At 43.4% G+C, this 24,985-nt stretch overlaps 4 protein-coding genes across 5 annotated transcripts; 1 reads left to right on the top strand and 3 right to left on the bottom strand.

The window, feature by feature from the left end:
* Positions 1–3,184: 3,184 nt before the first annotated feature.
* Positions 3,185–6,924, bottom strand: LOC306701188 (proteasome subunit alpha type-6-like). Its single transcript, XM_079166443.1, has 7 exons — positions 6,642–6,924; positions 5,655–5,749; positions 5,194–5,275; positions 4,824–4,979; positions 4,398–4,576; positions 4,225–4,319; positions 3,185–3,757 (listed from the first exon to the last, which is right to left on the bottom strand). The coding sequence occupies exons 1-7, from the start codon at positions 6,715–6,717 to the stop codon at positions 3,700–3,702; spliced, it is 741 nt and encodes a 246-aa protein (XP_079022569.1). The 5' UTR covers positions 6,718–6,924; the 3' UTR covers positions 3,185–3,699.
* A 256-nt stretch (positions 6,925–7,180) lies between these two features.
* LOC306701053 (inositol-tetrakisphosphate 1-kinase-like) lies at positions 7,181–13,357 on the top strand. Of its 2 annotated transcripts, none has more exons than XM_079166281.1 (10): positions 7,181–7,309; positions 7,631–7,655; positions 9,249–9,371; positions 9,480–9,597; positions 9,692–9,796; positions 10,065–10,105; positions 10,206–10,371; positions 10,770–10,837; positions 11,020–11,182; positions 11,256–13,357. In XM_079166281.1, exons 1-10 carry the CDS (start codon positions 7,227–7,229, stop codon positions 11,405–11,407), a joined length of 1,044 nt encoding a protein of 347 aa, XP_079022407.1. In that variant the 5' UTR covers positions 7,181–7,226; the 3' UTR covers positions 11,408–13,357. The 2 variants fall into 2 exon arrangements, with proteins under 2 accessions (XP_079022407.1, XP_079022408.1); XM_079166282.1 differs by having other exon boundaries at positions 9,695–9,796; positions 11,256–13,356.
* Positions 13,358–13,395: 38 nt separating this feature from the next.
* On the bottom strand, positions 13,396–17,921 carry LOC306701581 (uncharacterized protein). Its single transcript, XM_079166938.1, has 7 exons — positions 17,817–17,921; positions 15,916–15,956; positions 15,738–15,807; positions 15,456–15,521; positions 14,927–15,285; positions 14,330–14,860; positions 13,396–13,506 (listed from the first exon to the last, which is right to left on the bottom strand). The coding sequence occupies exons 1-7, from the start codon at positions 17,860–17,862 to the stop codon at positions 13,438–13,440; spliced, it is 1,182 nt and encodes a 393-aa protein (XP_079023064.1). The 5' UTR covers positions 17,863–17,921; the 3' UTR covers positions 13,396–13,437.
* A 614-nt stretch (positions 17,922–18,535) lies between these two features.
* sars2 (seryl-tRNA synthetase 2, mitochondrial) lies at positions 18,536–24,847 on the bottom strand. Its single transcript, XM_079166506.1, has 16 exons — positions 24,557–24,847; positions 23,696–23,791; positions 23,548–23,577; positions 23,260–23,400; positions 23,049–23,103; positions 22,906–22,969; positions 22,595–22,700; positions 22,455–22,502; positions 22,237–22,345; positions 21,574–21,619; positions 21,402–21,489; positions 21,095–21,207; positions 20,863–20,956; positions 20,478–20,570; positions 20,316–20,381; positions 18,536–19,259 (listed from the first exon to the last, which is right to left on the bottom strand). Exons 1-16 carry the CDS (start codon positions 24,836–24,838, stop codon positions 19,119–19,121), a joined length of 1,572 nt encoding a protein of 523 aa, XP_079022632.1. The 5' UTR covers positions 24,839–24,847; the 3' UTR covers positions 18,536–19,118.
* Positions 24,848–24,985: the final 138 nt, after the last annotated feature.

Below are 24,985 nucleotides of genomic sequence, written 5' to 3'. Positions count from 1 at the left end.
CGTGTGTACTCGTGTGTGTGTGTGTGTGTGTGTTCTGTAGGAGGTCCAGGCGGGCTGCATCACTGCTGACACACTGCTGCTGGTAAATCCAGCTTAGTGTGTCTAAAACAGGCCTACGAAATCTGCCACAGGGCCCCTAATGCTAGCGCCGCTGTCACCCTCAATCACTCACACACACCTAATCCGCACGCCGTGACCCAGCACACACACACACACACACACACACACACACACACACACACACACACACACACATACAGCCTGGCTACCCGATGCCCTGGGCCCATTCAGCTAGGCAGGCAGACCCGGTACCAGGTGACACCAGCCACAGGGTCAACATTTCCTATCAGGGGAGGGAGGAAAGGGGTGATGGCGGAGAGGATGGAGAATGCGAAAGGGGAGGAGTAGGAGTCTGAGGACCTTTGGGGGCGAGGAGGAGGTGAACAGGTGGGGGTGGTGGTAGAGGTGAGGCGAGAGCAGGTAGAGGAGCAGAAAAAGGTTAAAGTGGCTGAAAAACACTGAAATCAGTTTGTTACCGACAGAATTTTGATTTAAGAATATGTGTCAAAGTGAGGAGCCAAAACCCAGAAAATAAGAACCTCGACTGTCGAATTTAAAGCGGCTATGAACGAGGTGACAAACCTACAGAGAACTATCACCTGCATCTGAAGCGTTACGGAGCTTCATAGAGAGTTTCAGCTCGTTGTGCAGCTGTCCGGCACACAACCTCACTGTTGTGGTTCTCTCTCGCTGCTCTCAAAGTGTCAATTTCTGAAGCGATTTTCAACGAAAAAGCTGTGAAAACCCACTGAACTCTTTCCGCTCAGCACCAATTGGCAAACAGACAGAGTTAGCAACTGTTAGAGATTAGCTGGTGAACTATATAGTGGAGCATGTAGCAACAAAAGCAAGACATTTCCAGACCAAAAAGCAGAGCAAATATTGGACTTCAACGCATCAGGTGGACGGACACACGACTCCAAACCAACGATAATGTTGCTGGACGTGTAAATAAACCACAAAAACGTAAAAGTTGACGATACGTCAATGTTGTGTCCACAACCTGTTTCCATTGCTCTCACTTCACGTGATAAATGTGGCACGGTTTGTGTGAGACTATTTAACTTCTTCCCTGAAAAAGGAGGCACCGTTTTTGAAAACCAGGGACTACTGACGACTACTAGTCCTGCAGCCCCGTGAGGTGCAGACGTTAGTTGGTTCAGGAATGTTTATGAGGGACAAGAAGCGTCTAAGAGCCAGCTAGTGAAACTATTTACACATGTACAAGCCTCCCCCACACACTTCATGACATGGTGCACTGATTGCTGTGGCTTACATGAAGATTACACAAAAACAACTCTGAACTGTCTGGTTCTCTCTTCCGTGTTTCCTGTCGGTCCTAACGGGGGATTCTCTCTTTTTTTTTCTGTTCTCCCAGGTTATGATGTGCATGCAGAGCCAGACATGAGGATGAAGAGACAAACATGAGACGGGCATCTTCCACGTCACCAATTAGAACACCGACCTCCTTCCTAAATCTCTTTCATGGTTTTTTTAAAGGCCTTTTAAGGCGTTTTTGCTTTTAACCAACATCCCTTTGTCTCCGCTGTTAAAGCTGAAAACAAATACTACATGTGCGTGTATTTGATTCACAGTAATGCATCTCTCGTTGGCGTTAAGCTACAGTGCAACACAAGAAAGGCTTGTGAGTCAAAGTGAACACAGAATTAAGTTAAGAGGCCTATCGATGTAACCGAGGACCGTCTCTAGCTAGTGGCTTTAAGGAGACTAGCCGGGCTTTTTGCTGCTCTCACTGAGAATCACGGACACAAGCCTCTCAGCCTGAATCCTGATTGTGTCTGCCAACAAGCTGAGCATCCTCTATTTAACTATCACTCCTCTCTGTCCAAGAAGTGAGTGATTGTGACAGATTAGTCCTTTATTGTTAATGATCCTACAGCATTGCTCTTTCCTGTTAAAATGACGATCTATCTGGAATTTGGAGCCTGCAGAATTGCACCATGCATGTGCACCGTGTGTATCTCATTTAGATACTAAGTGTGCAGCAACTTTCAGATTTACCTCCACTATCACATATACACAGAGTATAATAACTCGACTTCACATAATGCCTCGCAGGTAAGTGAGAATACAAAAGGTTTTGTTGGTGTTAAATATAGAATATTGTAATAATATTGTGTGAACCCTGTAAAAGTTTTCCCTCAAAGTGTCACCTTCTACTTTTAATAAAATAAAACCAAACTGCTGTTCTCTCTGTTATTGTATGCATCAGTGTTTTTGTGCAACCAGAAATACTTCAGCGTTTACATTTGCAAGTGACATTCGGTAATTGAACAGGACATTGATCCGTATCCACAGATTGGTGGGTCACTGTGGTGGAAACTCAAGAAACGGACAGACACACACACACACACACACACACACACACACACACACACACACACACACACACACACACACACACACACAGAGAGAGGGCACACGTAACAACATGTCACGCCAGGATTTGCTGTCCGACACACGCAAACACCGAAGACTCGGAAGTATAATTGTTTACAAGATTGAAAATAGGTTTCCCCAAATAGAAAAGTACACGCAGAACTAAACTGAATTCTGTTCTGAGACGCTCAAAGAGGGAGTTACAGACGCTGCATTGCCATCTAGTGGTCATGTGAAGTATCTCAGCATCATCCACAGTGGGAAGAATTAATGCAATGTGGACATCTTGTATGCATTTCGGTGCGATATAAAACTATGTTACTATTGCACCGTTAGCATCATTGCTGCTAAAATAACTGGACACATCGGCCTCTGTGACGCTCATCTCACTTCCTACGAGAGTATTTGCTGTTAATCTCTGTGTGATCGTCAGTGACTGCACTGCTTAGTCCTCGTCGACTCCTTTCCAAATATACAATATTATATTTGTTGGAGTAACTTTTGGATTCAGTTCCGTCTTCGCCTCATCAATGAATGAACTGACCTTCTACCATTGAACCTCAGGTATCGTTTCCGCCTCACTGACGCCACCTGCTGTTCAACAAGGGGAACTTTGTTTCATCAGGATATTTGTCAAACTTTGGGAAATAAACCTGAACTATCTATTTTAGTGCTAAAAGTTAATATATTTAATTTAAAGCAAAACAGGACAGTGTTTGTAATCTTCTTTTCAGTTCTATTTTATTATGACTTTTGTTTTAAAGGGGTTGACAATGAGTTGTTTTTATTGCAAGTGTGGAGATGACAACAAGGCTGCTGTTAAAAACACAGTTAACAAGCTGTGTGACAGATATTCTGTACACATTCAAACAAAACCAGCTAAAGTCATAGAAAATAACTTGGACCCAGACACTTTTCTATTTCAAACATGGAGATACTTTGCAGAGTATTTTGGGTGGAATGTGTTGCTTGTGTTGTCTACAAAAGATGGTTTCATGTGCTAGTATTTAAACATTGCATTATTTTTCATGTATATTGAGTTTTTTTTTAAAAAAGCCCAGATTAGAAATCAAACATATATCAATCATTAATAACAGAGTTTCTTCTCCAGGTGCGCATGATTAACCTTCCTGGACACACAGGTGTGTGCTTTCGTCTTTAGACTGTTGCTGACAGTGCTGCTAAAATGGGCTAAATGAAGCAATGAAACACTAGGATGAATCGTTTGTGAGGGCACCTTTACTCCCGGTCTGCTATGGCAACCAGGTGGGTTTCAATCTCTGCCTCCGACAGCATCCTACAGGAGGTGAGGAGGGAAGAAAAAGGAAAATTAGAATAATAACCAGAGGAATAAAACAAAGAGTAAGAACTGAACAGTGAAAGACGCAAGGCAGGTACGTTTTGCCTTTTTAATATCACTAAAAGAGAATGCACTCTACTTGTCTTTCCAGTCGTGACGTCCAACATCATCCGAGGAAATCCATCATATAACTCCTGACTATTTGACAGAATATCTCATCTTAAAGGGCCAGTGTGTAGGATTTGCCAGACATCTAGCGGTGTCGACTGAAACTTCTACTATGTGCCGACCATGTAGGAGAACTACAGCGGCCGACACGAAAACATGAATGTCGCTATCTAGAGCCAGTGTTTGGTTTGTCCGTTCTTGTATTACATTATATTCCATTTCTGTCAACAGACCCCCCCCTAAAAGATAAACACTGTACCTTTAAATACATTGACAGTAGGTCTGAGTGAAGTTACCTGAACTTAGGTTTCTCCTTGGTGACCACGCCGATCTCCAGCTCACTGGCCTTGAAGTCCAAGGACAGCACGGAGGACAGACATGTTATAGCCATCTGGAACAGAAGGAAAGTTAGGTGAGTATGTTTGAACACACGGACGCCTCAGGAACACTTCACAGGGTTTCCCTCTACCTGTACGGCCCTGTCGTGGGTCAGTTCTGGCTTTTTCTTCAGTTTCTTCTCCAGGTAGCTGTTGGCCTCCGTCTGTTTGGCGCCGACTGCTGTGGCTCTGAAGCCACAGTAGTAGCCTGCGGGGTCACACTTGTACAGGACAGGGCCCTGCTGGGGGTCTATGGCCCCCATGATCATACCTGCAGGGAGCAGAAGGAGCACAAGACGAGGATGAAAGGAGGCAAAACCTTCATATCAATATCCCTCAGATTATGAGACTATACTGTATATTCAGACACTTTTCAATGATCCCTTTCAAGCTCGTACACGTAAGTGGGTTTAGATTATAGCATAGATGATTTGATTATTTGATTACAGAATAGATTGAAAAAGAAAGAGCGAGTTGTTGATCAGAGGCAGAAATCAAGACCCCCCCCCCCCACTCACAGCAGCCAAGAGGTCTCATTTCGGCGTTCTGTGTGTAGACCTGGGAGATTTCAGCCAACCTGCGACACAACATGTCTGCCATGATGTCATAACCAAACTTATATTTCCATTCTCCTGCTTCCGCTCGGGCCCGGTGAACCTGGGAGCGACTGTCCCCTGCAGAAAACAGAAGAGGGTCCATGAATATTAAATAATCTTCCAGACATAATCACAATAAACAATCAAGAATGTCACCCAGACTAACGCCCCATGAACAGTATATTACACTATGTCTACCAGTTGTTTGTCTTCCTTATTTAAAGTATTTAAAATGTCTGATCCTGGTCACATTTGTTCATGATCATTACATCAAAGTATTACGGCTACTTACCGCCGTGCCCGGTCATCACACAGCCAATGCGAGGGGTTAGTTTGAACATGTTGGTCACAGTGGAAGAGTCCAGCAGCTTGTCCTGCAGTCAGAATAAGGACAACTCAATAATAAATTAATATTATGCCGACACGTCTTAATGTATCACGGTGCATGTGAAAATATTGACGCCGCATTTACAACAAACACATTATGATCAGATAGACTATCCCTGGTTATGAAGTTGAAGTCATTGAAATTGACATTGAATGGACAAAATAAAAGTAGTCTCTGTCTTGGTAATGTGAGAACTGGCATTTGTTTTCATGGCAGCGTCTTGTTCATGTACTTGACCGTCAAGTCAGCAACAAGCTGGAGTCACGACTCCTAACAGGCTTCACTGCTTCGCTTGAACTCAGATCATCATCATCCAAGTGTTTGTGTGTGTGTGTGTGTGTGTGTGTGTGTGTGTAATATCTCACAGGTATTTTCTTTTGTGTGGCCACCACAACGCTGTCTGTCCCCCGGATCCCCACAGACGTCAACCCACTCTGGGAGACGGCTTTGAAGGCATACTCTGCATGACAGCACATGTGACACACAGACAGAAGGAAAAATAAAAGAATAAGAATAGAAGGTTTATTAATGTAACAGTGTGGGATTTAATATCCTGTTCCATCAGTGGAGAACTGCACGTTTGCTCCAATAAGCAGAACTTGACATACTTTAACCTGTTAAATCATATGCAGTTTTACTTAAAAATGGCGGAGTCTAGGCTATTAAAGAAGAACCTCAGGTTTAACCATCGTGAACCCCCTAGTTTGTCAACTGCCATTTGGGTTTTAGAGCCTCGAGTTCTGCATTTTGGCCGCCGCCATCTTGGTTTTTGCAACCAGAAGTGATACCGGAGGGTGAACCGTTACAATTAACTTTAAATTACTGCTTTATTGTCTATTTGACTCTAAATGGGACCAAAATGTACTAAATGAACATCGCGTTGTATTGAAGACGACTTGAAATTAGAAATTTGACGTTTACTGAGGTTACGTTAATATAGTGAGAGGTCGGGTCATTTTCTACTAAAGCCGATAGATAAGAGCATCTATCAACAACTAACCAACTGTTCATTATGTTTAATAAAGTTGCCAAATATGCTTCTATAAAGCTGTAAAAGGATCAGACATAGAGCTGTTTATTTAGGTGTATTGGCTGCACTTTTCAGACCGCCTGGGTTTAAACTAAATATTAAAAAAACAATAAATGGATGCAAATGCTGAACCTAACTGCACTGTACCGGACAAGCTAATAACGTTAGCATTATTATAATGTGGTTGTGTGTTGTCTGCAGCCTAATAATAACAGTAGCGTTAACTACAGGTGGTAATGGTGTAGTTAGACTTCCATTGTGCAGTAGAAAGTACAGTCATGCTGCAGCACTAGCACAGCACCGGAGAAAGTGTCTCTCTTACCGACTTGGTAGAGGCGGCCCTCCGGAGAAAATATGGTGATGTGTCGGTCGAACCCTGGGTTGGAACCGCGGGACATGTTTGTTTCTTCTCCTGGTGACCTCAGATGCACTTCACACGGATCGTAATAATGTATCTTTATATCGTCCTGTGTTTTCTTTTAGACGGTCAGTTGAGAGGAAACAACATGCTTTAGCTGCTACTGGACGACAAGCAGGATAATGGAGATACTTCCCAAAGAGAGTTTGTTTTTTTACTTTCTCTTTCATTTATAGTTCACAGAGGTGGCCTCGCTACTATTGGATGGCAGCAATAAGGAAGTCAAGTGACTCTACCAGTTGGACTGGCCCCCTCTCGCTCTCTCTCGCTCTCTCTCTCTCTTTTCCACCTGTGAAACTGGCGTCTTTACAGACGCTTAGATTGTGTGGGCTGAACTATTAGTGGGAGGGTTGAATGGAGAGGAGCGAGACACCCCGACACCAGACATCCCCCCCCTCTCTCTCTCTCTCTCTCTCTCTCTCTCTCTCTCTCTCTCTCTCTCTCTGTGTCCGTCTCCGCGGTCGCTTGGCTGCCTCACACTCGGGCCAAATGTCGGGCCGCCGGGTTGGCTTCTGTCTCAGCGCTAAGAAGCGCAGGAGGATGAACCTGGACGCCTTTGCGGTCTTCTGTGAGTAAGTTGAAGCCGACTTTTTAATTTATATCTGGTAAAAGTGAATGTGGCCCCCTCAGGTTCTCATAATGGGGCCCTCCTGAATATATATTCAAAAGGGGTATGTATTGATTTCATTGTATTTTACGCAGTATATATATCTCAGCTTAACTCTTGTACTAACACCCTTACTATAATCTAGTGTACACAGTTGTGCAATTCTTTATCAACATGAATGATTGATGAGCTATATTGCCATACAGGACAAGCCCCATCCATTACCAACCCTGTTCAGGTGACTCCTGTGTTATCGTCTCCATTAAATTATAAACATTTCTTACAGGGGCCATGGAGTGGAAGTGGTGGAGGTAAGTGTGTTTTTTTCTTCTTCACATATTAACATGAAATCAATATAATCTAAAAGATGTATAATGAAGGCACGAGGGAAAGATCAAGTGTGTGGTGGAAAATGAGGAAGTTAATCTGTGTGTGTGTGTGTGTGTGTGTGTACATGTGAAGACGGCTTGATGTCTGTCTCATGATTTTCTTTATCTAGATGCCAAGACACACACACATACATAGAATTCTATTCTAGAGGAAGCCGTTTTAGTATTACAGCAGTGGCTACACGCACACACAGACACACACACACACACGTGTGTGTCATGTACAGATGCCCACAACTCTAGTAGTCCTTGTCACAGCCACCTGCAGCCCCTCCTGCTTCAATCTACTTGGGGCAAAACTGTGAACAATGGCAGCCTGGTCGTAACTGCTCAGACATTTCCCTGCATGTGAATATCTGCACAGGAGCATGAGGGACTTTTACACACAAGCAGGCACAGTCAAATGAATAATAGGATCACATTAGTTGGGGGGGGGGATCCTTTGCTGTCAGCCTCTATACTGCATTTATTACTGTCGGACTGCAGCAGTGTGAATCATGGTGGTGTACATTTCCGGAGCAGGCGTGAAAAATATGAGAAACAATCGTGTCCATAGTTCAGTTTAAGTAAAGAGGCAGCGGCTTTCAGACTTGTTTCAGGTGACGCTCTTTATACAAGAAGATAGCATAAACAGGGTCTTTACATTTATGTTACATAAAACTCCCAGAACTTTATGCTGAAATCATTCATGCCATGTATTCAAGGATAATCTATTGTCATTATGCCTCACACAGGGATGCACAAGGAAATTCGGTTGTGGCCCATTTGTTACGCAACAAACACAGCAGTGCATTCCTGAAAGTGCGTCTTTTGAATTTGCAGCATAAGGAACGTAAACATGCAGCAACAAAGGCACTTGTCTGGGCAGATAATATGGCCGATGTCTTCACATTAAACAAATTCAACATGAGGAAAACATTGTCCGTCGACGGTCACTGATGTTTGAGCACCGACCAGTTTGGTGGCATTTGGTCTCAAAATTCCGCTGCGCTTAATCACCACGCTTCCTTCTCAGGTGAATGTATTCATGCCATTAGTCATAAACAAACACGTAAACGGTGTAGACGTATAGCACCCATGAAGAAACTGTGACTCATTAAGCACACGTGTAACTAATAAGATCATGCCAGCGACTGGGCCCTTCTGAGGAACAAAGCTATAATCAGTGCTAGTCGTCACACCTGCTTTTCTCGCTATGACTCGTCTGTAATGACAGAGGCCAATCTTACCTTTTGTTTTATGGCGCAGACTAAGAGTCGAGACTCCTTATTGTAGAATATTCTTTGACTCTAAACAAGAGTCGGTTTGCTTTTCTTCAATACACATTGGTGACCCAATCATGTGAGGAAAAAAGTTAAATTTGCCACCGGACGGCAAACAAATGCAGAAGCATATAGTTTATTGTAGACATTTTCATACATTTCCAAACATTACCCAACTTAATAAGGCAATATCAAAAGTGTCAGCTCCACTATGTAGGATGTAAAAGGTGTTTTGTTTTTTCCCGTCCGTCAGATTGACCTCACTCAGCCACTGGTGCACCAGGGACCCTTCGACATCATCGTTCACAAGCTGTCTGATGTCATCGTGGACGCCGAGCACGACAGCCAATCGCAGCAGGTCCTCGCCAACTTCCAGGTAAGGATGAGGCCCTTTTTGAGAGGTGTTTTTTATGCTGCTGCTTGCTTGTTAACGAGCCGTTTATCAGTCATTCCTGCTGGAAAGAATCTGTGTTCCACATTGCAGAGCTATGTGTCCGCTCATCCCAGCACAGTTCTTCTGGACCCGCTGCCCGCCATGACCCAGCTACTAGACCGCTTTGCCTCTTACCAGATCATGAGCGAGCTGCACAAGTCACTCCGAGGTGAAGTGCAGCTTCGTGGTGTATGTTGTAGGTTTTCTGCTGCTTGTAGATATATTTATTAACCCTTTCTTCTCCTTGTTTTATGCTGTTCCAGCAGACTGGGGCTTCTGCAGTCCTCATTATCTAGAGATCCACAGCGCCGGTGACCTGCCTTCCATTCAACAAGCTTTGATGACCCAGGGCCTAAGCTTTCCTCTCAGTCAGTTCACTCTGCCTTTCACTTCCTTACTTATTTAGTTAATATATGTTAAATGTAATTACTTAAGGACGTTTAGATTAACTGTGAGCTAACCACCTCTCAGCTTCTTTGTGTCTGCAAGTGAAGCCTAAAAGCTCATCTGCTGCACTTAAACAATCATACAGACGTATTGGTCAGATTATATGGAAGTAGTATCCTTCTTTCCTTTTTGCTTCCGCCTCATGAAGTATGACAGGAACCCACGGTCACTTTCTCTTTTTCTCCCCAGTTTGTAAAACCCGAGTGGCCCACGGCTCACTTTCCCATGAGGTGAGTGGGTTTGCTTGAACTTTGTGCTTCACGGTTGTTTTCTTTGCTCTCCGTTCATTTTTTTTTTTAAATGTCTGTGCATTATCTGTGTGAGTTGCAGATGTCCCTGATCTTCAGTGCAGGCGGTCTGGCCGACATCCGTCCTCCCTGTGTTCTCCAGAGCTTCGTCAACCACGGGGCTGTTCTGCACAAGGTGTTCGTGGTGGGAGACAGACACTTCTGTGTAGAGAGGCCTTCGCTCAAGAACTTCCCCTCAGGTCCCTGTGGTCAGTCTGCATCATCGACAAAATATATTAGATATTTATTTACCTTTCCTTTCTTTCCACCTTTCTGTGTTGTCCTTTCCTTTTCATCCATTTGCCACCCTTCCTTGTCTTTTACTTTTTTCCTTTTCACGCCCCATCTTTTCAGTTCTGTCTCTTCACTGACTTGTCCTCTCCTTTCCTTTTTCCTGTCTACTCCCTTCCTTTCATTCCATTTCATGTCCTTTTCTTTCCTTCCTTCTCTTTCCTGCCATCTACTATGTTGTCCTTTTCCTTTATACCTTTCCTTTCCTGCCATGTCCTTGCTGTGTCTTCCTTTGTCCTATGTTACGCTGCCTTGTTGATCTTTGCTTTATCTGTTCCCTGTTTCCACCCCATTTGTGATTTCTCTCTGCATCCAGACAGGGAGACCATCTTCTTCAACAGCCATCAGGTGTCCAAGCCGGAGTCAAACTCTGATCTCACAGCAGTGAGTAATAATAATTATATCCTTACCTAAGGGCCAATATATCGGCAAAACTAAGGTGCAAACACGACTTGTAAATAATTTGACATAGTCGTCTACATTCACAGGTAGAGCCTCACCCATTTGACACCCGAATGGGCTGAGATCCACTCTAAAAATGCCCCTTTCCCCCCCTGATCTCTAAGCTGGACGAGCAGATGCCGTGCCTGCCTCCTCCCAGCTCCGAGGCCGTGGCCGCTCTGGTCAGAGAGCTCCGGGTTCAGCTCGGCATGGCCCTGTTCGGCGTGGATATCATCGTCAGCATTCACACGAACACCCTCACCGTCATCGACATCAACATCTTCCCAGGTACTGCAGCGGCACACGCACACACACACGACAGACTCACTGAGGTGCACTGATACACTCTTCTCTCTACCAGGCTATGAGGGAGTGCCCCAGTTTTTCTCCTGGCTGCTCAGCCACATCAAGTCAGTGTTGGACAAACAGGCGTCTGCTGGCCCCCAGGCGACTGATTCTCCTGAGTCAACACAGACCACAGGAGGTCCATCTGCTGCAACAACCGGCCTTTAAGTCACCTCAGGAAGACATCGTGGATTGTACGAGTTTCATCACCAGCTTCCCAGGGCAAGTGAAGTCATTTGGCACAGGCTTCTTCACTGATCTGTTGGGACCAAACTCAGCCTTTTCCAAGACTTCCATTAAAATACGTTATTTATATGTAGTCCGTGACATGACTTGAACTTAAACTGTATCCCCTGAAAGTGACACTGAGAATGTTGTGCCTTTAAGTGATTTTACTCTATTTACAAACCATAAGGTGACACATAAGGGTTGAATACACTTTCTGTTTATTGATTGAAGCATAGAAGAAGATACAGCAGGCACAAAATACAGCAATTGGCCAGTAATATTACAAATGGTGTTTTGCTTAATATTTTTTTCCTTTGTTATTCGAAATGTCCTCTATGCCCTTATGTGGACACCCCCCTCCCCCCCAGAGACATTTCCTTAATCTTTCTTGCTGGCTTGTAAGATACATTTTGTGGAAAAATGTTTGCACTAATATAGAAAAAAGAAAACTACAGTACATATTTTTTTTTTCTTCATTTATTCTCAAGTGAACAAACACCTCATCTTTGGAATAGACGGTAATGAGATCATCAGTGTTGACTGACGATGTGTGTTATCACCACGTGTTTACACAAGTTGACCGACCGGCGACTTTGCCTGGCGTTCAAATACATACATGTTCTGTAAATCTTGGCTGCGTAGAAAAAGAGAAGATTGTATCTGCTATACGAGCACTCTATGATGCACTTTGATAACATATTAAAATACATGAGATAATTCGTTATTTGGCTAATTATTGCATTCACATGTGCTGTAGTCTATATTGTGTTATTGCAGTAAGTGGGCCTCCATTGGTTAAACCCTGTAAATCCTGCACTGTGTGCATGTCCACCCTGTGTCCTCTTGGGGGCGCTGTTGCTTCATATTTCCTATGACCTTGGCTTACAGACCTTGATATCTTGATATTTACACAAATGACATGAGGACCACGAAATCTGTGACGGAACACCACTGAGCATTTATCGACGCTATAGTCAGCGTTGCTTTTACCGAAAGACAACAAAATGGCTTTAGTGACTCCCTCTTCCCTCGTCTCCTCCTTGGCTTGTTAAGATAAGAGTGCAAAGCTGGCTGAGAACCTGGAGTGACACTTTTAGACCTTGTAAGCTCTAAGTACATTGCATCCCGTGGCCACACGCTAACCACGCTCAAGACAAACTCAACATCAGTGTCAGAAATGTTAACGTCCTCCGTGTTCTGTCCGTGTCACCCTGGGTTCGTCAGAAACAGTCTGGTTTTAACAGTGCGAGAGCCAAATGAAACACAATCCTTTGTTTCTACTTTATCGTCAAAGGAACTGAGAGGAAATTATGACTTACACCTGTGTAGAAACATCAGTAATACCTATTGTTAACAGTCAGAACAGCAGGAACAGCTTACACATAGTTATTGCACAAAATATATATTGAAGTATACATATTACTTAGAGAAGGGAATCAGTTTTTTTCCCATCAAGAACACACCATCGAGGATGATTCCTTCAGAGAAGAGGAAAGCTGCTTGCCAGTGTGTGTGCATGACTCACATTTCAAAGATGATGGTGTTTGTATGGTTGGCAATTGGCAGTCAAAAGTAACATTTGAATAAAAAGTGCTGGAAGCGTTGCATCTATGGCGTTTTACAAATCACCTGTCTACCATACAAACAGCATTTACAGGTACTGCGACAGGGACACGAGTGGAGATGGACACGAGGAGCTTTTCAGATTTTCTGGAAAAAAATAGCGTCTCTTTTTCCTCAACGCGAGGAAACGGAGACAGCCTTCTCCAGGTAATATGAAAGCACAAATCAAACACTGTATGTACAGTTTCTAGTATAGGCCTTTTACAGATTCATGTCCGGAAGACATTTCTGAAGGCTGTGAAATGGAAAATGTGTGAGCTGAATGTGTGACTGTGAATGGGTGAACGGGTTTTGTCAGACTGCTGTGTGTGTGTGTGTGTGTGTGTGCGTGTGCGTGTGCGTGTGTTTTATCCTCTGCGAAGCTCCCTCAGCTCTGCAGCGACTTTGCGCAACTCTGCTTCAATCTCCAGCAGTTCCTGTGGACCGAAGACATGAGAATGTTTGATCCAGCAAAACAGGACACACAGTGCTTGAGATTACAGCCTGTAAATAACAGTGAAAACATTATTAATTTATGGCGTACCGGTGAAAACTACTGGATACCTGCTGGTGGGTAGAGTAACACAGAAATAAATCAACTTTTAATTACTCTTTTAACTACCTGGTACATATTGAATATGCTTCAGAAAGGGTTAAAACTATAATAGCAATATAAATCTTCACAATGGTAAAAAACAAGATCTGTAGAGTGTTGCATTCTGGGTATGAGGATGCAAACTTCATTGTTGCTAGTGAGTACCCCTTATTACCAGTGAGCCAAGGCTAATTAAACTTTTTTTTAAACTTGTTGTTTAGCAGACACCTGTATCTGTTCATGGATCAAATTATTTTGATTACTGTTCAAGAAGTCTGTCCTTAACATGTTACCTACATATTTGTCCAGGTATGGAGAAGCGAAGCCCCGCCTCTTCCGGTGTTCCCTTCTTGTACATATTTGTAAAAATAAACCGCTTAGTAAACTACATCTCGTCTCGTGCAAAGGTAAACACCAGAACGGTCGTTATCTTGGCTCGCTAGCTAACTAGCTAGCTAACATCATATGTGTGTAATAATTAATTCATGGTACAATTCAAACGGGCTCAAATACATTTTTGTCTCTAGCCATTGACTACCGTACATATTTTTCCGAACTACGGTATCATGGTGGTAAACCGGAGGGGGCGGGGCTTCGCCTCTGTAGTACATACCAAATACTTGCACTGTTATTTGTGTCAACAAGCACAGTCACATATCACTCACCTCCCCTTCATCTTCTTCGGCATCACCCTCGTCGTCATCTTCCTCCTCCTGCCCCTCCCCGTCCTCTCTAACATATTCGTCCTCATCTTCCTCGTCTTCATCATTCCCGTCCTTGTACCTCTCACGCTCAAACTGCTGCGTGGCTTCATCACTCGCTTTCTCCATCACTCTCTTCTGCTGTGGCTCCTTTACCTCGACCGCCATCTCCTCCTTCTTCTTCTTGACTTCATTCTCTGTTTTCTCATCGGGCGCCTTGTCGTCCTCGCCCTCCTTCTTCTCCTCTGCCGGCCTCTGATCCACGCCGTCCTCTTCCTTCCCGCCCTGCGTCTCCTGCTCCTGCTCCTCCTCCTTCACCCGTTTCATCTTCCTGACAAGTTCGTCCAGCTCCTCCTGCTTCTCCGTCCGCTCCCTCTCTTGCTCCAGCTTGCTCTTGCTCTCCTGCTCCTTGAGCAGCTCCTTTAGCTCCTTCTCCACCTTCTCCCTCTCCACCATCAGCTCCACCTCGTTCTTCCTCCTCTCCTCCATCCTCTGCTTCTCCGAGTCTTCCGCTGGATCTCCCTCCTTCACTTTGTCCTCCTTTTCCTTCTTCTCCTCCACCTCTTCCTTCTGCTCTGGTGCAGAGCCTCTCTGGACCTCCCTCTCCTTCACTGCCTCGTAGCGCTTCTTCTTCAGCTCTTTCAGCAGTTCTTTGAGCTCCTCATCATTCCTCTCCTCCTTCCCTTTCTTGGTGATCTCTTCAGCCAGCAGCTCCTCAAGCTCCTTGGCTTGCTCCTCTTCTTTGTCCCTCCCTCTGTGTTCGATCCGTGGCTCCTCCATCATCTTCTCCTTGGTGTCATCTTCCTCTGTCTCCTTTGGAGGGCCGGTCACGTCTCTCTCCTCCTTCGCCTCCTCGTCCCCTTGCTTGAAGTCGCTCTCGTCGTCAGCCAGGTTGTACTCGTATCGCTCCTTGTCTGTCTCTGCAACGGTCAGACTGCAATAATCAGTGCCGTGTGTGCGATTTGGGATGAAGACACATCACTTCAAAACTGACTTTTACATTCATTTAATTCCAACAAAAATAACAAAAATAAGTGAAACACTAAATCAGAGCTGCTTTGTTTGTGTGTCAATGTGATTTTGTGCGTACCATCATCAGCCAGCCTCTGCAGCTCCCTGAGCAGACCCTGATGTCTTTGCACTTCATCAAGTTCCTCTGCAAAAATAATGACACGCAACACTTAAATAATACAAGAGCGCAACCCAAAAATATCAAGAATTAGTTCATAATTTTAAATTGAAAGTTTATCAAATCAAACGTTTAGTCTGTTTTGTCCCACAAAAAGTCAAAAATGTAACTACTTAAACACTTATTTTAGCTGTAAATACTTCTATTGAAATATGGATGAACAGATAATCAGAGATTTGTCACCTGCTAGCTGTGGGCCACACTCATGTTGTGGCCCGTCTTCGTTCAGCGTCTCCTGAATAATACATTCAACCTATAGAGGCACAATACAAACACAAGAGACACAACTTGTTTGAGACTTAAAAATAATAATAATAATAAACTGAATGATACGGGGAATAAATAAGGACTTGTTTCTGACCTTTGCATCATCAAGAGGTGAGGTTACTGGCCGGCTTCCCACTGAGGCACAAAACAAGGAGAATGAGAACACAGATCAATACATTTAGCATTTGTGCATCAGCAGAAAGCTGCACCAAACTGGAGCACCACAGATGAACTGCTTTGTTTACTGAGCGATGCTTAGTGCTGCGTGGGTGGAGCTGTTCCCTTGTTATTAAGGTAAGCACAGTTACCTTGGTAAAGCGACACAGCAAAGAAGCTTATCTCTCCAGGATGCAGATATTCCCAAAGGCTTTAGCTCACAGGTATAGTCCCCCCCCCCCCCCCCGGCCATGCCAGCAGATCATTAAAGGCACACTCAGCTGTGCCATCAGCACATTTTTTCTCACGGAGATACTCTGAATCTGACAAGGACCTAAATGTCAGCATAGATTCATCTCGCAGCCCCGTGACCTTTGTATTTTATTGTTATGTATCGGGTGCAAGGAACCGACTGAGACACAACGACCGTGTTCAATTACTGCACCTTCATTTAGTCATGAATCTAAATGTCAGAGAGTAACATGTTGGTCATGTTAGAAACACGTTTTCTGTTTAATTGACACTAAAATACTTTTACTATTAATCCATACCGTGATCTGAGACTGAAACACAACACTGACACTCAGTTTAGTACCTTCACTGACACAACAAATGTTGTAAGTTTGATCTCAACTCATGTGTCAACACACAGCCGGATCAGTACAGTTCAGGATCAATAGCACTAATTGATACCCCCCCCCCTGTCTTCCTACCAACACGTGAGCTCTGCATGTCCATGTGATGGTGTGTGTGTGTGTGTTTGTGTGTGTATGTGTGTCTAAGCTGGGACACCCTGGCCTCATAATTAAAACTGGCTCTGGGTTTTATTGGCTTGTCCTGCTGCCCAACCAAACCTCCATGTTAGAAATTGAGAAAAATCAAAAGGCGTCTGTCCAAAACAATAAGGGGCTACATTCTGTGACAAATTCAGCAAAAAAAGCATGTTGATTTGAAAACTATATAGAGCCACATCTGAGTCAGGACCATAATGCACATAGATGCGCTACAATAAGTTTAGAGTGAGATTACTCCTCATTTGGGCGTTTAATTGAGTCGTAGAACAGAGTTTCTGGTCCGGTGATGTATGGATTTAGTTGTACTCAGTGTGGGTGTGGCCTGACAGTGATTGTCTTCACAGTGGCAGCTGAACAGTTTACAGTCTGCTCTATGTTGGTTATCTTCCTGTGTTGCTGCTGTTATAACACAGTGCGTAACACCACTGCAGACTCCCTATTACCCTGTGTTCATCCGCATGTCTCCGCGGAGGCAGACGTCCCTCTGATATTAACACTACACTAGAATACACTTGTTTAAAAAAAACTAATTTCAACGTTTTCACCGCAGCAGGCGCATGGCACCGTGCAGCGCGCGCACACGTGCGCCGTTCCGCTCACCTGTGCGGCGCTTTAATTCGCTTTTATGTTGTTTCAAGAGGATTGTTTAATAATAAAACAGTAAAATATATGTTGTGTTTCAAATGTCCACCAACCAGTGACAGCACCGCGAGTCCTGCAGACGGACACGTTAAAGGTAGACGCATAAGAAATTATGTAACAACGCTTTTAGCCCGTTAAGTCTAAACCCTCTGAGGCTTGATCTATATTAGCACACACCTTCTGTCACATAAAGTCTGATTGTGACGCGTCTGTTTGCAGCCTTCGTTATTAATGTACATGCCGGCAAAGACAATAACGGCCACAGATGAGGCTCGTCTCCGGCTTAGCTACTCGCATTTTGTACCGTCATTTCATACCTAGCGATACACACAGACACACACACACACACACACACACACACACACTGTAGCGGTGTAATGCATGTGATAAATAGCCCACTTACCCCCGACGGCAGCCCAGAGAAAAACCGCGGTTATCAGAATTCCCATAGGATCCAGAAAGTGAGGTTCCTGCAGGAGAGATAACCTTGAAAATAACGGGCTGGATCTTCTTCACACACCCGCCGAGCCGAGCGAGGTGGAGCCGGGTGTGTGTGTGTGTGGTGTCAGGTGACTTGAGACCAGATCAGAGCCCAAACCCTGTTACGGTGCCAGAGATGTCAGTTGGTCGTCCTGTACTTAAGAGTGTCAACAACATGTTTAGTATGTGTAACTCAAGGCATTTCAATATGCTTCTCAAAGCTAGCCCATTTTAATCATAATAATAATAAGTATTATTTATAAAGCACCTCTAAAATCAGATTGTAGCCTACATTTTACAAAAGTGCTACTACAGTAAAAGCAAAACTAAAGGATTCAAAAGCAGCTTTATAGACAAATTAAACACATTATCTGTAATCCCGCTCTATTAAAACCCCACTAAACATGCCCAGAGAGAATATTATTATAACAGCTATTATGACAGAATATTATTATAACCATCACCTCCCCTGGCTGCTAATTAATTACTCCAATTACATTCATTATTGATACTTTGCAACAGCTGGTGTGTCACCTCCAGCAGCATCCCCTCCTCCTTAAGGTGACAAAGTAATTCAGTATGTTTGATGCATTTATAATGTGTTGGCCAGTAAGCAATGCATGAGGCAGAATTAAACACGTATCTTTTTATTGGTTATCATTGTTCCTCCTCATGACGTTTGGGGCGTACATTTGCGATTTCATGGCATTCAACATAATAAGACATAAATATATTTACAGTGACAGTGAGCTGCATTATTAAAGGTCTGATCCTCTGCCTCAAAACATCGATGCACTTTATTCAATTCAATTTAATTGAAAGAACAATGGAGATCATTCGACCCACCAGCAGACGTACAAACATCCTTATGCATCTTAAAAAGGGACAGTTCACCCAAAATCAAAAAGATATTTTTTTTCCTCGTACCTGTAGCGATATTTATCAATCTAGCTTATTTAGAGAGGTCTGTTTGTCTCTAGAATGGGACTCAGCTTGTGGTGCTCAAAGTGCCAAAAAAATTACATTTGAAAAACTCAACAGCAAAGTCTCTTTCCAGAAATCATGACTCGAGATTATCCACAGATCTCGTCGTGAGCAGTTTCATGTAGGAACTATTTTCTTTATGCAATAGTCCCTTTAAAAGATCTCCTTCCTGTCTTGACTTGGTGGTGCTGAATGGGAACCGGCTCCCTCGGGTGTTTGCAGGAGTTTGCTTTTGTTCGTGTCATCTGGTTTTGGGAGCCGGCCGGGGGGGTCGACTGTGCTGGTTGGGTCCGATGTATTTCAGCGGAGCGTACTTTGGGGTCTCGATGACTTCTAGGCCCAAATAAGGCTGCAGGGCTCGGGGGACACGCACGGTCCCTTCCTGGAGAGAAACACATAAAATGAAAAGCATCATTAACAACACTGATGATAAGTCAAGTGGTTTCTAAAATGTCTTGAAGTTGGTAGTAGCTAGGTTTCCCCCGATTGGGTTGCAGTAAATCCCTATGAAAATGTTGTTATATTTGACATCTAGTTGCTCTTTGGAGTTTAAGGCCCATTTTTATGGAAGTTTTAAAATGCCTAAATATAAACCAACTAAATATATCACACATTGTTATATGCGTATCATTTTAATTACATTTATTTAGCTTTTTCTGTATAATAACTGAATTAAACATTAATCATTGTGATTAAAATCAAATCACAACACAGAACAAAGTGAAGAGGAGCAAAAAAAAAAATGTATTCAATAAAATGAACAGAAAAAATAAACATATTTATGCTCTTTGCAATATTTAATGAGCATTCTACACCCAAGATAGAAATCTCAGACAGGTAATGAAATGTGTGAACTATTGGGTGATTAATATACAGAGTCAGTCAACTAAACGTATTACATCTGTTGTCAGGAAAATGTAAAACTATTTAGCAATATAGAGGTAACTGCAGTCTTATTTCTATATTAATATTTCAGACATTACAATTTATATAAAAACGTTTGGACTGACAACAATCACAAGGGGGAGGCACTTCAACACAGGTGCATCCAAAGAAACACGTGTAGCTCAGTGGAAGCTGGATTAGGTAACATGTTGTTGTAAGAAAATATAAATACATTTTTAAAGGAACACATGTTCATTTAAAAGTTTGTCTGCAAAAGCAACAATATTCTGTCTGGGTTTCAGTTGTGGACATGTGCTTTTTAAAATATTTTTATATATATATATATATATATAATAGGGATATCCGACAAAACAATAATATGATACTGGGGCTTTGGTGGATGTTATAATATTTATTATAGTTCATATAACAACCTCATTACAGCCTTTTTTCACGACTACTCATTGAATCTATTTAGTCATTTTCTTAAGCAGTAAAGGATTCTGGGTGTCCCAGGTTTTTGGGAGCCCTTTGTGTGTGAAGTGAGGCTTACTTTGGTCTGGTGAGTCTCCAGGATAGCGATGATGGTTCTGGGGATGGCACACGCTGTGGCATTCACCTAGAGAGGAATAAAACAAGCATCATGGAGGTGGTACACTGCTGTGAGCTGAACCCTCAGGAACGTGCAGCAGTGCTGCCTCGTCTGCAGTCTTACTGTGTGGGCGTACTGCAGGCTGCCGTCCTCTCGCTCATACAGGATGTTGAGGCGTCTGCTTTGGTAGTCTGTACAGTTGGACCCACTGGAAATCTGGCATATATAGAGAGAGGGAACTGTGATTAGAATGAGCATCAAGATACAGCCTTCTGGCTCTGTGCAGCTCGATAGATATGGCGACAAAATTCAAGCCGAGTGTTCAGGGGTTTAGAGGAATGATGAGAGTCATTGACTGAAAGCATGTTTGTGTGAGTTCATGCACACCCTGCAGCATCAATTACCACCTTTACATAAGTCATAGTCAGCAGATATCTCACATAACATCCAGTAATTTCCCATCATCTGACTTATAAAGTAAGTAGGTAACTGATCTAATAGCACGGACCTCTCCATAGCTGTCCCTCCCAGGCATCCAGGCTTCAATGTCATACTTCCTGTGTGCTGGAGGACCCAGTTCCTGTGTCGGCATGTCCAGCACTCTAACACAAATACGACAAAAATAATAGAAAAATATAGAGCCACAACTCATACAAATATCATGTAAAATGTAATAGATGTATGAAAGAACAGGGTCACTTAGATTGTGACTGTATGTGTGTGCATGTGTGTGCACTAACCTGTAGTGTAGTTCCAGTGCAGAGAACATTTCTTTCTGCAAAGAGATAAACTCCTCCAGCAGCTGAGAGCTTTCCTCTCCCGTCTCATCTGCTGTCACTCCAAACATCTCTACCTGGACACACACGGACACACACACACAGTTAATTACAAAGCTTGTTAGCATAATCATGGAGTCGGCACTTGTTTATGATCTTTAAAATGATTTGTAATCAATTCCAGGTTTGTTTAACGGCTAACAAAGAGCTAAACTCATTAGCATATTTCCATCCAAGCTACTCTGGTGTCTCTAATGTTTGTCATTTTAACCTTGCTGAAGTGATGCACTCTGTAGAGCCCCCACGTCTCTCTGCCCGTGTCCGTCTCGGCTCTGTAGCAGGTGCTGCTGCACACCGTCCTGCAGTGGGAGGCGACACGTCATGTCAGCTAGAATTACTCCAATACACCTGTAGCATAACGAGGAGCGAAGGGAGCTTCTCACCTGACAGGCAGGTCCTTCCAGTTTACTGCATGGTCCATGAAATAGCCTGGAGAACAGAGACACACGTCATATAGCTACTTAATACACATGTAAAATATTGTTAAACATGTTATTTTATTACTAAAACATCTGCATAACCATCATAAGCACCTGTAATATCTAGTAAAACAACTGGAACTCCAGCATGGTTGGCTATTGTGTAAATCTAACATACTTTTTTTCAGTTCCAGTCCAGAAAAAAGTGTTTGTCAAAGTCTTTGCAAGTTTTTTCTGGGTGAAACTCTGGGCTTACAAAACTATAAGATCCAAAAAAGAACACGTGTAAGAAACATTTGTAGTGTGTAGTGAACGCTTTACAACATCTTCCCCAAAAGAATGTTTCACAACCAAACTACGTGGGCGTGTCTCGCTGAGATCGCCACAATTTGACCCTCGCTCAGGTTGAAGTTGAACAGAGCAATGCTGCAAAACACATGAGGTCACCAAACTTCATGAACCAATAACAAGTGATACAGCTTCTCTGCCACAACAGGTGCAACAAAGCCAACCGCAGGATCAGAGAGATGTTAATCAACGACTGGGTACTGATAAACATTCTTACTGGTCATGTACTGTTAGAGGGAAATTAAAACCTCATGGTGATTGCAACACAATAAGACTCACCTGCCACTCCGACCTCTCCGGTCCCTGCCAGGTTGAGGTCTGGGAAGCGGGCCTGGTCCAGAGAATAGACCTGAGAGCGATGGGCGTTGGGCTGCATCCCACATCCCTCCTGTAGGCGGAGAGACCAGAAGGATGTAGAGAGCGAAGAGAGGAGGGGTCAGCAAGAGTGGGTATGCAAATTCACGTAGAAACAGATAGAACAGAGTCTTTCTACTCACAAACACTGCCCCCTTCATCATGTCGGGTACAACCATGGGAATGAAGCCCTGTAGGAGTCAAAGGGAGGTTTGCTCTCATATGTATAATAACAGAATAAACTTGCAGACTTTATAACTAATATTTCCAAACACATGCTTACCCGCCGCTGCAGTGTGTCCAGGGCAAAGTTTTGGAGTGCAGTCTGGAGTCTGGCCCCGGCTCCTCTTAGATAGTAGGACCTGTGGCCTGAGACATGAGCCAGATGTCTGCAGGAGGTATTAGATCGATTATATTAGGCAAGTTACTAGATATTATGGTATTAAGATATTCATACTGACTAAACAGAACTAAACTAACATCCTCTGTTTATCCTTCAATCATGTAAACACAAGGCTTAATAATATAGTGCACAATACACTGGAATATCAAGTGAGACTTGTCCTCAAAACCAACAACCAGAGCCGTCCTCACCTCTGCCGGATGAGACCTAATTCCTCCCCCAACTCTACATGGCCTCTGGGCTTGAAGTCAAACTCTACAGCAGAGAGAGAGCAGATTATGAGATTTGTCATTTTATACACACAAGGATAAAGCACTTTGAGATCATTACTCGCCTGGTTTCTGTCCAACCAGCTCCACCACCCTCGCCTGACTCTCATCTCCAACTGGCTGAAAAAAATGAAAGAGGAACTTTAAGACGTTTCTAACTAAGTTTACTTTTAAAAAAGACACATTTCACAGAAGAGTCTCTCCCCACATGCTCTGGACAAAGTGTGTGTGTGTGTGTGTGTGTGTGTGTGTGTGTGTGTGTGTGTGTGTCCTCACCACATCCGGGTGTGAGGCGTTGGGCAGTCTGAGCGCTCGCCCGTAGTGCTCCTGGTCCAGCTCCGTCTCTTTGGGGTACAGTTGGTTCAGTCTGCTGCGGATCTCGCGGCCCTTCTGCAGAGCCTGAGTGTACTCCGGAAGCTGCGAGTTGAACAACAAGCAGTCAGAACTGGTCCCACGTGGGATTTTACCACCGGCCAGTACGCTGACTGGGGAGCAGCAAGACCAAGAATGACTGATTCAATAGCAAAGCATTAAAGAGTTTAAATTCTTAAGTGGCAAACTTACATTACCAAGAGATTTCTTGTCGGTCTTGGCCTGTGAGGAAACAATATTTATATGTCACAATAATGGAAAAATCTATATATATTCCAAACAAACAACCTTTATCACATTAGTGGTGACTGTGAGCAGAGCTGTAATAACCTGTACTGACCACTAGAGCCTTGACTGTGTTACTGATGTGTCTCTTCTGCTCCTCCAGTCCTGAGATCTCCGTCCTCACTGCCTGGAGCTCCTGCCACACACTCACCTACAATGTGGACACATAACCGATCTATTAGAATGACAGTGGAACAGTGGGCTCTCCATTAAATTACATATTTATACATTCCATGACAATGCTTATTATGGCTCTATGTTTATGTTTGCTTATCTGGCTTTGTTTAGTTGTATTTGAGAGATTCTAACAAGCTGAGTCAAAGGTGTCAACATAGTGGACCAATACAGTTATTTCCTTGAAGGAATACTGGGCTTATAGTTAGTATTCAAACGTTTTAATATCTACTTTATAACAGAATATAATGCTGGTGAGACAGACAAACATTTATTTTGTTTATAGTTACTGTGCACATTGATATATGTTCAGTGTGACACTTGAAAACTATTTTCCAAATTCACTTGCTGAAGTGCTCACAATGAATCAGAGTTCAAGACATGAACTGTAAATAGAAGCAGGATTTGTGACACCACCACAACAATAATCAATAACAAAAAACATCAGACACAAATAAATATCCAATAAAGAGTATTTTTATATGTCATAAAACATCTTTAATTCCAATGTTTCTAATTCTGTATGTGTTATATGACACACCAATCATAGTCCACTCCTCACCCAACAGTACTGCACAATGCAAACTGTTTTACACAACTGCTTTGGCTCAATACATAAAATGAATATCATACAGTTATATGTACATTCTGTGTTTTGATTGTAAGAAGTCCAGAAATGTAACTTCACAGAAGATTAAGTTGTCACAAAAAGCACTGAATCAGCAGCTGAATAAACACTTACTATACTCCTGACATCGTCCCCTCGCAGGTCGCCCTTCCTGTTCTCCACATTAGCTATGACTTTGTCGGTCTCCTCGCACACTGCTCTCATATCCAGCTCGGGCTTGTCGCTGTAACCTTCGCGGACATGCTCGTACAAACTGCTCTGGGCTCTTCCGTGCGAACAGCGGTGCTGCGGGATGCACACACTCGCCCTCTGCCGTGAACATTGTCTGACCACCGGCTTTAACACAGTCAGTGCAGTGCCTCCAAATCTCACGACCACGCTGATGCAGGTCGCCATGTTTGTCTTGTGGTCAATGTCGCATTCACGGGTGTGGGAATAACCGGTGCTATACTTTTGTGTTGTAGGCTCCCGGTCAGCCTTTTTGCTATTCACTTTCAAAGGATGTGCATTTTAATACTAAATTGTGACGTAAATCAACGGATT

This window comes from Pholis gunnellus, assembly GCF_910591455.1.
Source record: "Pholis gunnellus genome assembly, chromosome: 9".
NCBI lineage: Eukaryota > Metazoa > Chordata > Actinopteri > Perciformes > Pholidae > Pholis > Pholis gunnellus.
The sequence above is the reverse complement of the archived record's forward strand: the minus strand, read 5'-3'. Positions and strand labels throughout refer to the sequence as shown.

Bases quoted from the DNA above. Each gene is read 5' to 3' on its own strand.
- sars2 (XM_079166506.1), bottom strand. From the start codon at position 24,838: ATGGCGACCTGCATCAGCGTGGTCGTGAGATTTGGAGGCACTGCACTG. The intron at 23,792-24,556 runs GTAAGTGTTTAT...TCCACATTGTAG, and splicing joins GGGACGATGTCAGGAGTATA to GTGAGTGTGTGGCAGGAGCT. The intron at 23,578-23,695 runs GTCAGTACAGGT...GTTTCCTCACAG, and splicing joins ACACAGTCAAGGCTCTAGTG to GCCAAGACCGACAAGAAATC.
- LOC306701053 (XM_079166281.1), top strand. From the start codon at position 7,227: ATGTCGGGCCGCCGGGTTGGCTTCTGTCTCAGCGCTAAGAAGCGCAGG. The intron at 9,598-9,691 runs GTGAAGTGCAGC...ATGCTGTTCCAG, and splicing joins GCTGCACAAGTCACTCCGAG to CAGACTGGGGCTTCTGCAGT. The intron at 9,797-10,064 runs GTCAGTTCACTC...TTTTCTCCCCAG, and splicing joins GGGCCTAAGCTTTCCTCTCA to TTTGTAAAACCCGAGTGGCC.
- LOC306701581 (XM_079166938.1), bottom strand. From the start codon at position 17,862: ATGGGAATTCTGATAACCGCGGTTTTTCTCTGGGCTGCCGTCGGGG. The intron at 15,808-15,915 runs GTCAGAAACAAG...GTGCCTCTATAG, and splicing joins CACCTCTTGATGATGCAAAG to GTTGAATGTATTATTCAGGA. The intron at 14,861-14,926 runs GTGGAGGAGAAG...GACTCGGAGAAG, and splicing joins CACCAGAGCAGAAGGAAGAG to CAGAGGATGGAGGAGAGGAG.
- LOC306701188 (XM_079166443.1), bottom strand. From the start codon at position 6,717: ATGTCCCGCGGTTCCAACCCAGGGTTCGACCGACACATCACCATATTT. The intron at 5,750-6,641 runs GTAAGAGAGACA...GCTGTCATGCAG, and splicing joins GGGCCGCCTCTACCAAGTCG to AGTATGCCTTCAAAGCCGTC. The intron at 4,320-4,397 runs GTAGAGGGAAAC...CTTCTGTTCCAG, and splicing joins CCCACGACAGGGCCGTACAG to ATGGCTATAACATGTCTGTC.